The sequence below is a fragment of the Schistocerca americana genome, chromosome 3 (assembly GCF_021461395.2).
Source record: "Schistocerca americana isolate TAMUIC-IGC-003095 chromosome 3, iqSchAmer2.1, whole genome shotgun sequence".
NCBI classification, from domain to species: Eukaryota; Metazoa; Arthropoda; class Insecta; order Orthoptera; family Acrididae; genus Schistocerca; species Schistocerca americana.
This window is the reverse complement of record NC_060121.1, coordinates 350351883-350368342: the sequence shown is the minus strand read 5'-3', so window position 1 is coordinate 350368342 and position 16460 is coordinate 350351883. Positions and strand designations below refer to the sequence as shown.

At 40.3% G+C, this 16460-nt stretch overlaps 1 protein-coding gene across 1 annotated transcript in view; it reads left to right on the top strand.

Annotated features, from left to right (window-relative positions):
* LOC124607238 (anoctamin-7-like) overlaps positions 1-16460 on the top strand; it is a 96890-nt gene that overhangs the window by 31500 nt on the left and 48930 nt on the right. Inside the window, exons 4-5 of the mRNA XM_047139510.1 lie at positions 8855-9023; positions 16122-16293. Coding sequence (XP_046995466.1) covers positions 8855-9023; positions 16122-16293 — 341 coding nt within the window. The remainder of the gene's footprint in view (positions 1-8854; positions 9024-16121; positions 16294-16460) is intronic.

Below are 16460 nucleotides of genomic sequence, written 5' to 3'. Positions count from 1 at the left end.
TTGTGCCACAAACTTCTCTTCTCCCCAATCCTATTCAATACCTCCTCATTAGTTACGTGATCTACCCACCTTATCTTCAGCATTCTTCTGTAGCACCACATTTCGAAAGCTTCTATTCTCTTCTTGTCCAAACTGGTTATCGTCCATGTTTCACTTCCATACATGGCTACACTCCATACAAATACTTTCAGAAACGACTTCCTGACACTTAAATCTATACTCGATGTTAAGAAAGTTCTCTTCTTCAGAAATGATTTCCTTGCCATTTCCAGTCTACATTTTATATCCTCTCTACTTCGACCATCATCAGTTATTTTACTCCCTAAATAGCAAAACTCCTTTACTACTTTAAGTGTCTCATTTCCTAATCTAATCCCCTCAGCATCACCCGATTTAATTTGACTACATTCCATTATCCTCGTTTTGCTTTTGTTGATGTTCATCTTATATCCTCCTTTCAAGACACTGTCCATTCCGTTCAACTGCTCTTCCAAGTCCTTTGCTGTCTCTGACAGAATTACAATGTCATCGGCGAACCTCAAAGTTTTTACTTCTTCTCCATGAATTTTAATACCTACTCCGAATTTTTCTTTTGTTTCCTTTACTGCTTGCTCAATATACAGATTGAATAACATCGGGGAGAGGCTACAACCCTGTCTCACTCCTTTCCCAACCACTGCTTCCCTTTCCTGCCCCTCGATTCTTATAACTGCCATCTGGTTTCTGTACAAATTGTAAATAGCCTTTTGCTCCCTGTATTTTACCCCTGCCACCTTCAGAATTTGAAAGAGAGTATTCCAGTTAACGTTGTCAAAAGCTTTCTCTAAGTCTACAAATGCTAGAAACGTAGGTTTGCCTTTTCTTAATCTTTCTTCTAAGATAAGTCGTAAGGTTAGTATTGCCTCGCGTGTTCTAACATTTCTACGGAATCCAAACTGATCTTCCTTGAGGTCTGCTTCTACCAGTTTTTCCATTCGTCTGTAAAGAATTCGCGTTAGTATTTTGCAGCTGTGACTTATTAAACTGATAGTTCGGTAATTTTCACAACTGTCAACACCTACTTTCTTTGGGATTGGAATTATTATATTCTTCTTTAAGTCTGTGGGTATTTCGCCTGTCTCATACATCTTGTTCACCAGATGGTAGAGTTTTGTCATGACTGGCTCTCCCAAGGCCATCAGTAGTTCTAATGGAATGTTGTCTACTCCCGGGGCCTTGTTTCGACTCAGGTCTTTCAGTGCTCTGTCAAACTCTTCACGTAGCATCTTATCTCCCATTTCATCTTCATCTACATCCTCTTCCATTTCCATAATATTGTCCTCAAGTACATCGCCCTTGTATAAACCCTCTATATACTCCTTCCACCTTTCTGCCTTCCCTTCTTTGCTTAGAACTGGGTTTCCATCTGAGCTCTTGATATTCATACAAGTGGTTCTCTTCTCTCCAAAGGTCTCTTTAATTTTCCTGTAGGCAGTATCTATCTTACCCCTAATGAGACAAGCCTCTACATCCTTACATTTGTCCTCTAGCCATCCCTGCTTAGCCCTTTTGCACTTCCTGTCGATCTCATTTTTGAGACGTTTGTATTCCTTTTTGCCTGCTTCATTTACTGCATTTTCATATTTTCTCCTTCCATCAATTAAATTCAATATTTCTTCTGTTACCCAAGGATTTCTATTAGCCCTCGTCTTTTTACCTACTTGATCCTCTGCTGCCTTCACTACTTCATCCCTCAGAGCTACCCATTCTTCTTCTACTGTATTTCTTTCCCCCATTCCTGTCAATTGTTCCCTTATGCTCTCCCTGAAACTCTGTACAACCTCTGGTTCTTTCAGTTTATCCAGGTCCCATCTCCTTAAATTCCCACCTTTTTGCAGTTTCTGCAGTTTCTTCAGTTTCAATCTGCAGTTCATAACCAATAGATTGTGGTCAGAATCCACATCTGCCCCTGGAAATGTCTTACAATTTAAAACCTGGTTCCTAAATCGCTGTCTTACCATTATATAGTCTATCTGATACCTTTTAGTATCTCCAGGATTCTTCCAGGTATACAACCTTCTTTCATGATTCTTGAACCAAGTGTTAGCTATGATTAAGTTATGCTCTGTGCAAAATTCAACAAGGCGGCTTCCTCTTTCATTTCTTCCCGCCAATCCATATTCACCTACTATGTTTCCTTCTCTCCCTTTTCCTACTGTCGAATTCCAGTCACCCATGACTATTAAATTTTCGTCTCCCTTCACTACCTGAATAATTTCTTTTATCTCGTCATACATTTCATCAATTTCATCATAATCTGCAGAGCTAGTTGGCATATAAACTTGTACTACTGTAGTAGGCATGGGCTTTGTGTCTATCTTGGCCACAATAATGCGTTCACTATGCTGTTTGTAGTAGCTAACCCGCACTCCTATTTTTTTATTCATTATTAAACCTACTCCTGCATTACCCCTATTTGATTTTGTATTTATAACCCTGTAATCACCTGACCAAAAGTCTTGTTCCTCCTGCCTCCGAACTTCACTAATTCCCACTATATCTAACTTTAACCTATCCATTTACCTTTTTAAATTTTCTAACCTACCTGCCCGATTAAGGGATCTGACATTCCATGCTGCGATCCGTAGAATGCCAGTTTTCTTTCTCCTGATAACGTCCTCTTGAGTAGTCCCCGCCCGGAGATCCGAATGGGGGACTATTTTACCTCCGGAATATTTTACCCAAGAGGACGCCATCATCATTTAATCATACAGTAAAGCTGCATGTCCTCAGGAAAAATTACAGCTGTAGTTTCCCCTACAGCCATTAGTACAGCCATTCGCAGTACCAGCACAGCAAGGCCGTTTTGGTTAATGTTACAAGGCCAGATCAGTCAATCATCCAGACTGTTGCCCCTGCAACTACTGAAAAGGCTGCTGCCCCTCTTCAGGAACCACATGTTTGTCTGGCCTCTCAACAGATACCCCTCCGTTGTGGTTGCACCTACGGTACGGCCATCTGTATCGCTGAGGCACGCAAGCCTCCCCACCAACGGCAAGGTCCATGGTTCATGGGGGGTAATAAATATTATAAAGCGTTAAAACCATATTATTCATTTATAAACATAAATATTATAAACATAAATATTATAAAGCGTTAAAACCATATTATTCATTTATAAACATGCTGCATTGTGCGTGACCAAATTACTGAATACTTACACAAATATCACTCATACCACAAATATCAGTTTAGCTTTTGTAAATAACACAACACTAATCCTGCATTGATTAAGGTAACTGGAGACATGAAATATCCCATGATAAACTGTAAGGCCATAATACTGACACCACTAGAATCCAGCAAAGTGTTTGGTACCAACTTTGACATACTGCTCAGAAAACTGAAACAACTAAAATTTTCTTATAGTACACTGAAGTGATTTAAAAACTGCTTGAGGAAAAGACAGCGTTGTGTTGTCTGTAGTGATGAAAAGTTGTCCTAGAAGTACATTTTCCCAGGAGGGCCACAGGTATCAGCTCTGGGCCCACTATTTTATGTCAATGATACCTTGTCAGTTCTGTCATCCTGTCAATATCATTTCTGAGTTGACAATCTCCAGGTTCACCAAAGTGCCAGATACATTAATACTGTGTTCATACAGATGAATGGTGATATTCCTTCAGTGGTGAGGAGGGTGCAAAACCTGAGACTCAAACTAAATGTGAAAAAAATGCTGAATATCCTTATCAGAAATTAATAAGGTCTGAATTCGATAAACAATTGCGTCATGTTGTTCTTGACAGTATTCCAGTAATTATAAAAAAATGGAGAACTTGGGTGTAATTTTGAAAGAGATTGCAACTGAGAAGAAAATATTCTCACCAGGTGGTTTGCCTCTGTGACCACAAAATTTTATGGAAGCTATTTCAGTAGCATGTGAAACACAAATTTGTGCTGTTACTTATTTTACTGAACCTTCACTAATGTGATGTAATCCAACATGGCAAAGCAGTGAGAATACTAGACAGCTAGAACTAACCAAAAATGCTTGTGTACATTATGTTTGCTACATCTGTCTATTTGACAATGTCAGTGCTTCATACACCCAGTTAGGTTGACTGTAGCCAAACAAAACACATTGCTACCACATGCTGTGTTTACTTAGAATCCACAGGGCATAGGAATCCAGTAAATTGCATCAGATATTAAGCACCTGTCATCTCTATCATAACTGAGCCCATCTCACTTATTTAGTACCCTAGTTGTGTCCATCCAAAAAACAAAAACACTTGCAAACTTCATTTCTGGAACTTGACACTCTGCGTCCTATGCACAATTAAATGCCCTGCTGCTTTTATTTTAAGAAGCAGCTGGAGCACTTTCTTCTGGCAGTTTCATGTTTCCCCAAAAGTTGTATATGGTCAGTTCACTTTGTCAAATAGTGAAGCAAATGCCCCCTATCTTCTCCCATTTATGCTTCTTTTCTCTTGTCATATCTCAGTCAATCACATCATTTTCTTTTCCTTTATGTCCATTGTGTTTTATCACATTCCTCTTTTCTTCTTCTACCCTGCTTCTCACATCTATAGCTGCTAGTTTAAACCTACCTTTCTGTAAATTATCTTTATTGATAAACTACTCTTGCTTGTTTTTTTCCACTTCTGTACCACAGTAATTAATAAATATTTTGTACTATTGTATGTTAAATGTAGCTTATAACACCATTATCATAATGAATGCAATGTAATTTATATAGACTGTCTGGTTAGGTATTAGAAAGGACCTGATAGCCCTAATATTACTGTGTTAAAGAAATAATAAAAAAATATTAATCAGCAGAATATTTTGCACACATACACATTCACAGAGGGACTTGGATACTGCCTAATGGATTAACTGTCCAAAGCAGTATAAAAAGACACAGGGGGAGCAGATTGCAACAGAGACCGTATGCTCATCATATCTCAAATGAAAGTAAAAAGGAATTGTTGTTGAAACCATGTATAAGGTAGGTATCCTAGTGGAAGAAAAATACAAGAAAATTTTACACAAGAAACAGAAAATAAGCTAGCTAAAAGTAGCCCATCTCACAATGAACAACAGGATATGTAAATCTGGTTGGGACACCAGAAGGAAAGTAAACATGAAGTGACATCCAAAGTAATTGGAAAATGAAAATAATTAACCAAGCTTGCTTTAACCAAAAATGCTGGAGTGGAGGAAGACAAGGGAAGCATGGAGTAAGGACAGGAACCATATTACCTTAAAGATATCATCTGCTAAAATACACAAGGAAACACTACAAATTCTAAGAGGAGAGAAAAGGTAATACTGTTACAAAGTGAAGCTGTAAATAATTACATGCATTACATTAGAAGGGAAATGTTATCAATTCATCAAAGATCCTTCAAGCATATTCACTTGACAAAAACATTTTATTGAGATGGAATGAAATAATCATATGGTATTTTTGACTGGGACACCCCCTTCTGGGGTTGTTCGGCTTCCTAATGCAAACATTTTTATCTGATACCACTTTGCTGTCTTGTGCATCAGTGATGATGAGGATAACACAATATCGAGTCCCCAAGCAGATAAAGTCTTTGATCCAGCTGTGAATAGAACCCCAGCTCCTGGCATGTCATTCAGCTGCACTGACCTCTCAGCTACAGAGGTGGACAACATTTTATCAAGATAAAAGAGGAAGCTTTTGTAATATTTACTTGTGGTCTTACTGGCTACATTTGGGAACCGTGACTTTGTGAAATAATTACCTATTTGTATTTTTTTCTGCCAGTATTGTTGTAATATATTGCGTTTACTGAACCTCTGCCATGCTGTCTAAGGCAACTTGCCATGGTTCATGCAGCTCCCCCCATCGGAGGTTTGAGTCCTTCCTTGGGCATAGGTGTGTGTGTGTTGTCCTTAGCATAAGTTAGATTAAGTAGTGTGTAAGCCTAGGGACTGATGACCACAGCAGTTTGGTCCCATAGGAACTTACACCTCTCTCTCTCACTGAACCTCCAGAGAAAATTCATCAGAAATGTGTGCTGCACATCAAAGGGAATCATGTTGTCCATTATTTAAAAACCTGAATATTTAACAGTCTGCTACCAACATATATATGAAATAATCATATTTTTATACAGCAAACCATAATTATTCATGAAAAATTACTTTCATGCATGTAAAACAAAAATGAATATAATTTTGTGGTTCCTATTCATTGATTAAAGTTGTATGCTCTGATACCTCCATTAATGGGAATAAAAATATTCAACAAGTAAAAGATAAAACTGCATGAACATGAAGCTGTCTGCTGAAAAGAAAGCTACCTGATACTCTGTTACCTACACAGTACAAGAGTTAGTGGTGGACAAACTGATAATTTAAACAGAATGTCATTGATAATTAGCGTTATTACATAAACATAATTGTCTGTCCTTAGGGAGAAAATGAACTGTCAAATACTGTTCCATGTCCTTAGTAATCATTTTATACCAGGGCTGTTCAAAAAATTCTGGAACATTCGTAATTTTGCGCCATTGTTGGAGTGAAATGCAGCTGGCATCCCTGCATACGCCTGTATTTAATGTGTAACTGCCGATAGTTTCATTGTTGTATGTCTGTTAGTTATTGTTTACTGCTGTATTGAGTAGAACATTGTTGACAATTTGCAAAGTTTGAGATGACAGAGTTAGAGGAGTGGCCCTACTGCATTAAACATTGTATGAAATTCAAGAAAATCATTTCAGAGATGCACCAAATGATGCAGGAAGCTTACGGTAATGAGTGCTTAAGCTATGCTCAATGTTACAAATAGTTCACACAGTTTAAAAATAGCCAGATGGAAGTTAAAGATGGCCCTCTTTCACGATGCCCTTCTACATCTACCAATGATGCTCATGTCAGGAAAGTCAACGAAACTGTGTGTGCCAATGAAAGACTGACTGTTCAAAAGCTCATGTATCAACACCAGAAAGATCTTTGCCTCATAATGTGTGAAGAGCTTTTGGATCATGCAAATGGGAATAAGGTGTTTCATAAGAGAATCATAACAGGTGATGAGAAGTGGGTCTAAGGTTATGATGTTGAAACCAAGGTCCTATCTTCACAATAGGTCAGGAGAGGTTCTCCAAGATCAAAAAAAGCTTGTCAGGTCAGGTCAAATGTCAAAGCAATCTTGATAGTTTTCTTTGGCTTTGAAGGATTAGTTCATCGTGAATTCAGGCCTCTGGGACAAACTGTTAATCAATGGTACTATCTGGACATGTAGCGATGTCTGTGATAAAATGTGAGAAGGCTAACACCTGAAAAGTGGTGAGACAATTCATGGCTCTTACATCACCATAATGCACTCATACATTTAGTCCTGTTGGTGTGTCACTATTGCACAAAAAACGACATCACTGTGCTGCCTCATCCTTCTCTCTCTTGAGACCTGGCCCGTGTGGACTTTTTTTTTATTTCCAAATTTGATAACCACATTGAAAGGATGAAGATTTGCAATGACAGACGAGATAAAAGGTAGTTCACAGATGATGCTTTGCACCATGCGGCAGGAGGCATACCAAGACTACTTCCACAAGTGGAAACAGTGTTTGGAGTGGTGTATCAGTTGTGGATGAGAGTATTTCAAAGGAGACCATGCAAAATAAGTAAAAGGTAAGCATAGGAAAATTTTGTGGATGAAGTTTCAGAATTTTCAGAATAATCCATGTCTTGCTAAATGATGATACTAATTTTATCCAAATCATGTGGAAAAAATCAGTCTACAGGCTACTTGTGCAGCATTTATTTGAGAGTATGACTACTTGTTGATAGTTGACATGCTACTCAGTAGCACATTGGCTCAAGTTCACTAAGAATGGACATATATTTAATACTAAATACTCACATAACTTAAGACACACTTTATTTTTTTGACAGAAGAAATGATTTTAAGTTTGACTGAAGATTTGTTTTTCTGCCTGCCAGAACATTCTGTGTTAATGGGAAAAAAATTAAAGATTTTGGTCGCTGCATATTGAAGTCTTGCGAAAGCCACTGATAGCTTTAGCAATGAGTTATAAAGACTACCTTCATCTTCGCCTTCTTCTTCTTCTTCTTCTTCTTCTTCTTCTTCTTCTTCTTAGTATTTGTCGTCGTCTAGTGTTGTAAAGGTTTACATTACTATTTTACATAAATTATAATGGGTTATTTATGATTAATTCTGTTGGCGAATAAATACATACATACAAACAAAAGAGTGGTGAAAATGTCTAACTCCTTGGAAAGGCATCTGCAAGATTACTCTGGAGGAACACCATATATCAATCTGGAACCGCGCGACCGCTACGGTCACAGGTTTGAATCCTGCCTCAGGCATGGATGTGTGTGATGCCCTTAGGTTAGTTAGATTTAAGTAGTTCTAAGTTCTAGGGGATTGATGACCTCAGATGTTAAGTCCCATAGTGCTCGGAGCCATTTGATCTGAACACCATATACTGTTCTCACTGCTTGATTTTGTGCAGTCAATATGCCCTTTCTAAGTGGTGAATTATTTGGGTATAGTTATATTTTTGTCAACTGTTGCATTAATTTCTAAATAAAAAGTAGTATTCATTTTTTATGAATACTAAAAGCCTATGGAGTGAGTATTAAACCTTCAATGTGTTAATTCTTATGTAAAATGAATATTCTTTACATTATTTTTCTGGTGTATTATACATCCATGATGATTTTTCTCTGCATCCATGAGGATCATCTTACGTTTTACCTACAGATCCAAAAATATAATTCATAACATTACCAGTAACTCTTATGTCGAACATATTTTTCTGCAAACTGGTAGAAAGACCAGGCTTTACAGATTTACAAAAATTGTTCCCAGGTTCCTTGGCAGTGATAACCATGATACTTACTTTACCAATGTTCAGCGTAGTCGCATATTGTACGAGATCCTTTCAACAGCTATATTTGGCAAGAAGAAGAAAGGTGAAGTGGGCATTGAAAGGCTAGTGGAAGAAGGGGTCTTCTGCTCAGCATTTCCTCTACATGATGTAAGTATGGTTTCTACTTTAATCTTGTTAATTTATTAGTTACATCTTCCACATATAATTTGCCTCATATTTGTATCAAAATGTTGTGGACTGTGTCAGCTTACAGAATATGTATACATAACTTACTTTTAACAATAACAATCATACTATTTTTCAACACTGTTTCTTTTTTCTTTAATTTTCTTTTTACAGGCTACCAGTTCTTAAATAAAAATTGTCTATGGTGTGGAAGGTGTTATTCAGAATAAATGATTATAGGTTAGATTTGAAACTTGCATTGCTATCTCAGACTTTTATGTTATTGGGCAGATGATGAATATATTTTGTTGATGTGTACTGAACCCCTTTCTGCACCCATGACTGCTTTAGTAATGGGTAATAAGTGTCATTTTTCAATTCTAATGTTGTAGGTATGGTCATCACTCTTCTTCTCAAACTGTGATGCATTATTTATGACAAATTTCATTAGTGAATGTACATCCAGGGTTTCAGAAGACAGCAAGATTTCTCCCCTCCTCCCCTCCTCCCCTCCTCCCCTCCTCCCCTCCTCCCCTCCTCCCCTCCTCCCCTCCTCCCCTCCTCCCCTCCTCCCCTCCTCCCCTCCTCCCCTCCTCCCCTCCTCCCCTCCTCCCCTCCTCCCCTCCTCCCCTCCTCCCCTCCTCCCCTCCTCCCCTCCTCCCCTCCTCCCCTCCTCCCCTCCTCCCCTCCTCCCCTCCTCCCCTCCTCCCCTCCTCCCCTCCTCCCCTCCTCCCCTCCTCCCCTCCTCCCCTCCTCCCCTCCTCCCCTCCACCCCATGAAGGCCTACAGTTCTTTTGTGAGCTCATGCATGGTGCACATGGGGCCCCAAGCTATTGCAGCCTGTTCTTCCTTCCTGGATTGTATTTCTTTCCCTGTGCCCCTCCCGTCCTGTCCTCCTCCTTCCCCTCTGCCCCCTCCTTTCATCTCTCTCTGGGTTCTTACTTATGTTGACCTGGCTAGCCATCCAGTTTCATGTATTCGTTCCAGTTTTGTTTTCCTTGTCTTTTTGTTTTTCATCCTTCCTTTTATGCATTTTTAGTCCCCCTTTGGGGTTTGACCTCCACTTCTAAATTTTCTCTATGTAGAGTCAGCCATTTGGGCAAGAATTCCCTCCCTAGCATCTATCACGTGGATACCTCTCTCCCTTTCCTTCCCCTCGTCCTTCCCCTGCATGGCCCCCCTTCTACACTGATAGGTCATCAGTGCATGTAGCCAATCTGTGTGGTGGGGCTGTTATGAACCCATGTGGCTGAGCCCCTGACAACAAAGGAATCGCACTTGTGATACCTGATCTGTTGGCTCCCCATGTATGCCTAGCAGTTGTTGCTTGACATTCTGCAGCATCAGAACTGGAAATGGCTACATTGTACCCGTGGAGCTAGCCCCTGATCAGAGTGGGTGGTATCAGGGTAGATGTATGAAACGTATCAAGCTCCAGAAAACTGGCCGTTCTTCTATGACCATCTCTTCGGTTGGTAATGGATCATTTAATGCTGCTTCTTATTTCCCTGCGGCCTTCCCTTACCTGACTACACTCTGGGAGAAGGGCCAGGCTCACCAGCTTGGGGTGCAACACTTCCCTTGTTACCTAGTCTGAATTAGGATGGATGGGGACATATTCACTGCCACTAAGCTGTTATTTTCTGTCGAAAACGTCGAAGACAAGTCTGCCAAAGCGGAGTCTTTCAGTAAGATTCGGTTGAGTTCACTGTCAATCAAAACTTATTCTGCATCCATTCTGCAGTCCTCCATTCTAGTGACCATGTAGGTGATGTCCTGGTGTTCATTACTCCTCACCAGTCTTTGAATATGGCTCAGGGAGTCATTTTTCACAGGCACCTCATCCCTCAAACTGACGAGAAACTCTGGGCAGATCAGAAGTGATGGGGCATTCATTTTGTTTCACATGTTCAGATAGGTTATAAGGATAATCACACTGATATTAGCACCTTTATTGTGGCATTTGAGGGAGATACCCTGCCAGAGAAGGATGAGAGGTCAAGTGTTATCAGTGTGACCTGAAGCTGTACGTCTCACTACCATTGTGATTCTTTCAGTGCTTGCATTTCAGCACACGTCTTCCTACTGTAAGGCAGAGCCTTTATGTAGTGAATGTGGACAATCAGTCCATGAGGGGAGCCCCTGTGTCCCACTGCTCATGTTCGGTAATTGTCGAAACCATCTCTCTCCATGTTTGCCTGACTGCCTATTTTATAAGAAGAGGAGATGATACAGGAGCATAAGACCCCTGATAGTTTCTTACACTGAGGCTCATAAAAAATATGACTGGCTTCAACCTGTATCAATGACTTCTACCTTTTCCTCTGACACATCCTTTTCCCTCCTCCCAGAATTGTTTCGTCTTCTGTCTCTCTCTCTCTCTCTCTCTCTCTCTCTCTCTCTCTCTCTCTCTCTCTCTCTCTCTCTCCCCCATTCCCACTCCCCTGTGCAGATCCCATGCTCTCACTTATGGGTGCTGCTCTCCTTCCCTGGCCAGAGAAGTGTACCCCTTCTTTGATGCCCACCAGTGATGTGGCTCCCTCCTGGGTCCTCTCACCTTGATGTCTCCAATGCCAGAGGCCTACTATCACAACTCAGTCATGGGACACACAGTCAGTGCGCCCCAAGGTCACTGGCTCTCTTTATGCTCCAGACCTTACAGAAGCCTGCTTTCCCTCCACACTCTGCCCTCCTCGACCTAAGAAAGAGTAGGAGTAGGAGTAGGAGTAGGACTAGGACTAGGACTCTCAGGACAAGGAACCCCTAGTGAACCTGAAGGCACCATCTCCAACTTTGCAACATGAATCTGACCTGTTATTTATTGGTGTCACCTGACCCTTGTTGGTGACAGATGGTGACCTGGTAGTGTGATTGGCTCCAGCCCATTTGCCTATCATTTGGATACCCACTCCATGCTTATTCTGTGGAACTGTAATGGATACTACCATCACCCCCTAGAGTTGCACTCTCTTATTGCCTTTTACTTGGCAACTTGTGTTATTCTCCAGGAATTTCATTTCACTGATGGTTGCTCACTGACTTTTTGTGGAGTCCGTGGTTTGTCAGAACTGGGTTGACCCTTTGAGGGCCTCTGGTGGCATCTGCATGTTGGTATGTCCAGTCAACTTGGACCCTGTGGTCACTTTTGCAATTTTTCCCTCCCTCCTGACAGGTCACCTACACCCGCTGTCCTAACTGCCCTCCTTCAGCAGCTTGCACTTCCCTTCCTTCTCCTTGGAGATTTTAGTGCCCATCACACTTTGCGGGGCAGTGCTTTTTCACCTGGTCAGGAGCTCCCAGGGACCAATTTCTTGCAGACCATGAGCTAAGCCTTCTTAATGATGGTTCCCCTACTCATTTTAGTTCTGCGTATGGCACTTTCTCTGTCATTGGCCTTGCGGTCACTTCCCCTCCTGTTCTTCCTTTCCTATACTGCTCACCACATGATGACCTCTGTGGTAGTGACCACTTCCTTTTCTCTCATTCTCTTCCCACCTCACAATGGCTAGCTTTCTCTGCTGGGCTTCACATAGTGATGATTGGCCTCTATATACCTCCCAGATCATGTTCACACATTCTTTGTCAGGTTGTATTGATGAAGTCATGTGTAATCTGTTTGATAAGGCAGTTTGCCCTGCCATTCCCCACTCAAGCCTCACTTGCCTGTTCCATCCTGCAGTGTGGCTATTGCCACTGCCATCCGTGATAGTCAATGCACCTTGCAAAGTATTAAGTAGCAGCCATTCTCTGCCTGTCTTATTACCTTTAAATTTCTTCATGTCAAAGCTCATTACTATTATATTTTTTGTGAAAGCCAGGATTGCTTGATTTTAAGACGTTTATTTAAATTACTAGTTTCAACAGGATCATGCTGTCCTCTTCAGATTGGCATTACACTTTGCATACATGTTCACATACATGTGTCATAAACATTTTGAGAGCAAAATGTCAATACAAAAAACACCACAGGTATGCAAAGTATAATCCCAATCTGATGATGACAGCGTGATTTAGTCAAAACTAGTAATTGGAGTGAAGGTCTTAAAATCAAGCGATCATATCTGTCACAAAAAATACATATATAAACAGAGATCGCTCCAACAACATGTGTACATCATGTAGTATATGCCCGATAGTTAATCAGTCGAGCACATGGGTGTGTTGGGAATGCTTTGTCTCCTCCCTAGGTTCTTCTGTCCCTTCATCAGGGGTGTGTGGACTACACTCTGAACCCTCCCAGATTTTCAGTGGGAGCCTTCCATTCCAGGCCTTACCACTCCAGGTGGCTTTTGCACAGATCCATCAGTTCTTACGGAACACTTTGCAGCCCATTTTTCAATGTCATCAGTATCACCCTCCTATCCAGCCGCCTTCCTCGTCCAGAAACAGGGGGCTGAAGCTTCCTGCTAAATGTTTTACCCCTTGTCAGATCGAATCCTACAATCAACCTTGTACTGAAAGGGAACTTCTTTTGGCCCCCTCTTCTTCGCACAGTTCAGCCCTGATTCCAAGCATAATCAATTGCTTCAACACCTCAATCCTCCATGACGACAATATCTCTTCCAGGTGTTTAACTGTATTTGGCTCCAAGGCACTTTTTCCCCCTCAATGGAGAGACATTATTGTGGTTCCTGTCCTTAAACCTGGCAAGAATCCATAATCCCTTGATATTTACTGTCTGATCAGCCTGCCTAAGGTCCCTCGCAAATTACTAGAATGGATGGTTAGTCATCAGCTCAATTGGGTCTTCGTATCCCAGGACCTTTCATCTTCTTAACATTGCAGCTTTTGTGTGGGACCATCTCCAGTTGATCATCAACTTTGATTGAAAACCGTAGTTCAACAGGCCTTTTCTCAGTGCCAACATCTTGATGCTTTTTTCTTCAATCTTTGTAAGGCCTACAAAGCGGCTTGACACCATCACAACCTGCTTACACTCCATGAATGGGGTCTTTGGGGGCCCTCTACCTATTTTCCAGTTCTTGTCCACAGGTTGTTAAGAGTTCATTTTTTGCCACCCTTCTTAACTCTCCACACGCTCCATATTAAGTATCCTTCTTCTCATTGCATTTAATGGACTTGTGGCCTCTGCCAGATCATTAGTCACCCCTGCTCTGTATGTGAATGATTTCTATATTTACACTAGTTCCCAGTCATTGGCCTCTGTGAAATGACAGCCTACCACTATCAATATAGGCGGACACAATTTTGAACGAGTAGAGAAATTAAGTACCTAGGATTGAGTCTATCTAATAAAAGCAAGGTTAAGAAAGAGGTTCAACAGAGAATAGTTAATGCTAATCATGCCTTCTTTAGTCTCAATAACTTATTCAAGTCACACTTGGGCTCACAAAACAGCAAGATCAAACTTTACATGGCACTAGTAAAACTGGTTCTATTATTTGGCTGCAACACATGGCCAACTTCACAAACACTTGAAGAGTGCATTTGAAAGGAAAGTGCTCAGAAAGATCTATGGGCCTACATTCAACAGAGAAAATGGAAGATGGGAAAGGAGGCAAAAAGAGGACTTGTACCAACGTTTTGTGAACGCTGCTGATGGTAGGACCATCAGAGGATGATGACTCTGGTGGTTGGGACATGTCTTCAGAGCTGGAGAATCTATCCCCAACTGAGTGTTCAATTCCCAGCTGACTGAAGACGTCCAAGAGGTCGTCCAAGGACTTGGTGGAAAGATAGGGAGATGAGGACATTGCAGAAGGTAGAACCAACAGCATCCCCAGAAGATGCAATGGACAGAAGAAAGTGGAACATCTGCCAGAAATACCTGCAACTGTGATCAGGACAATGCTCCCTCCTGTGTCACTGATTGTGTTGTTGATCTTTGGATAGTGTGTGATTAATGCATATGATATTCTGAGCTTAATTGACCACTTTTACACTCACTTCAGTTATGGATTTGCACCAATTGACTTACTCCATCACATTCTACAATGTGAATGGTATAATGCAGCTAACTGTACCATGACACACCAATGTCCAAATAATTTGATACTAATTGATAGATATGCACATTTTAAACCTTTCCAGGTGGCCTACTTCTAAACTAGGTAGCTTACAATTTGATACTAAATATTCACTTGCATATAACCACTCTGGTTTCACAACTGTATTACAGTGTTTTAATTTCTACATCTACATCTAATTTGAGTCATTTTAATAACCTTTATTTTCCTTTGAGAAATTATAAATATTATTATTATTATTATTCAATCACTGAATTTAATTAAAAAATCAGTTCAAGTAGTGTCATGTACTATTTATATGAAATAAAAAATAAAATTAAGTTTTTGGCTGTGGTGAGCAAGATGTGACACCAAGGCTTTGGGTGCAACCCTTTTTGCACAATTTGCCATGCTCTTAGTGCTGAAAACTTCATACGTGCTCAATATTTCTCACCTTATTCTTTTCTTGTTCTGATATTTGGAGAGATACTGTACCTATTAGGAGTATTTATTTGCAGTATAATGTACTGTTGACAGTTATGTGCTACATTTTGGTGGATAGACACAAACATTCATTTACAACCAAAACACTTTTGTACAATCTCATAATGCAAGCTTCAACCAGAATATTTTCTGTTCATTCTCCACAATACAGAGAACAAAAAATAGTTTCATTTTCCTCAACACAGTACTGTGTGAAACATTTGCTGAGTTCACAGGAGAGTATAAAATCTGATGAGAAAGTCTATCAATATTGCTAATGTGGAACTGACATTGAAGTATTATAATCTACCTTGAAATGGTATCCTTTGGGCTTAAAGCGAATTACAGTGTAAAGAGAGGCTGCCAGTAGTGCATTCATTGAAATGGCATCAAACTAAGCAGTAAGCAAGCACAATTCTCAAAACTTCCAAAGCTGTTGAGCACACTATTCCACATCAACATGCAAATTGTTATAGCAGTCAGTCATACCTAAGTCACTGCTGTGACAGTCCTCCAGAGTCAATCAGCACTAAATATAAAACAAACTATTGAAGGTTTTTTACTGAGTAGTTGTTTTATTACTTACAGAGACTGGTAAGAAATAACTGATAAATTCTTCTTTATTGCAAAGGGGCCTTATGAAGTGAAGAGAAGAACTGATGGCACACCACTAGGACCACTCAATCCCCGTCAGGTCCTCTATGAATACTGGGCCCGTTGGGGAAAGTGGTATAAGTACCAACCACTTGACCATATTAGAGAATATTTTGGTGAGAAGATAGCAATCTACTTTGCTTGGCTTGGTGAGTCACTGAAATCCTAGGACGAAAGTGATAAATGCACTAGTTTAACTTACATGTGAAGTAACTGTTTCTTTATGTATCCACGTATTATTTCTGTTACATTTTTAATTTCCAATACAATATTCTTTAATGTAATTTGATTACAAATATGCCCATCTTTAGATGTT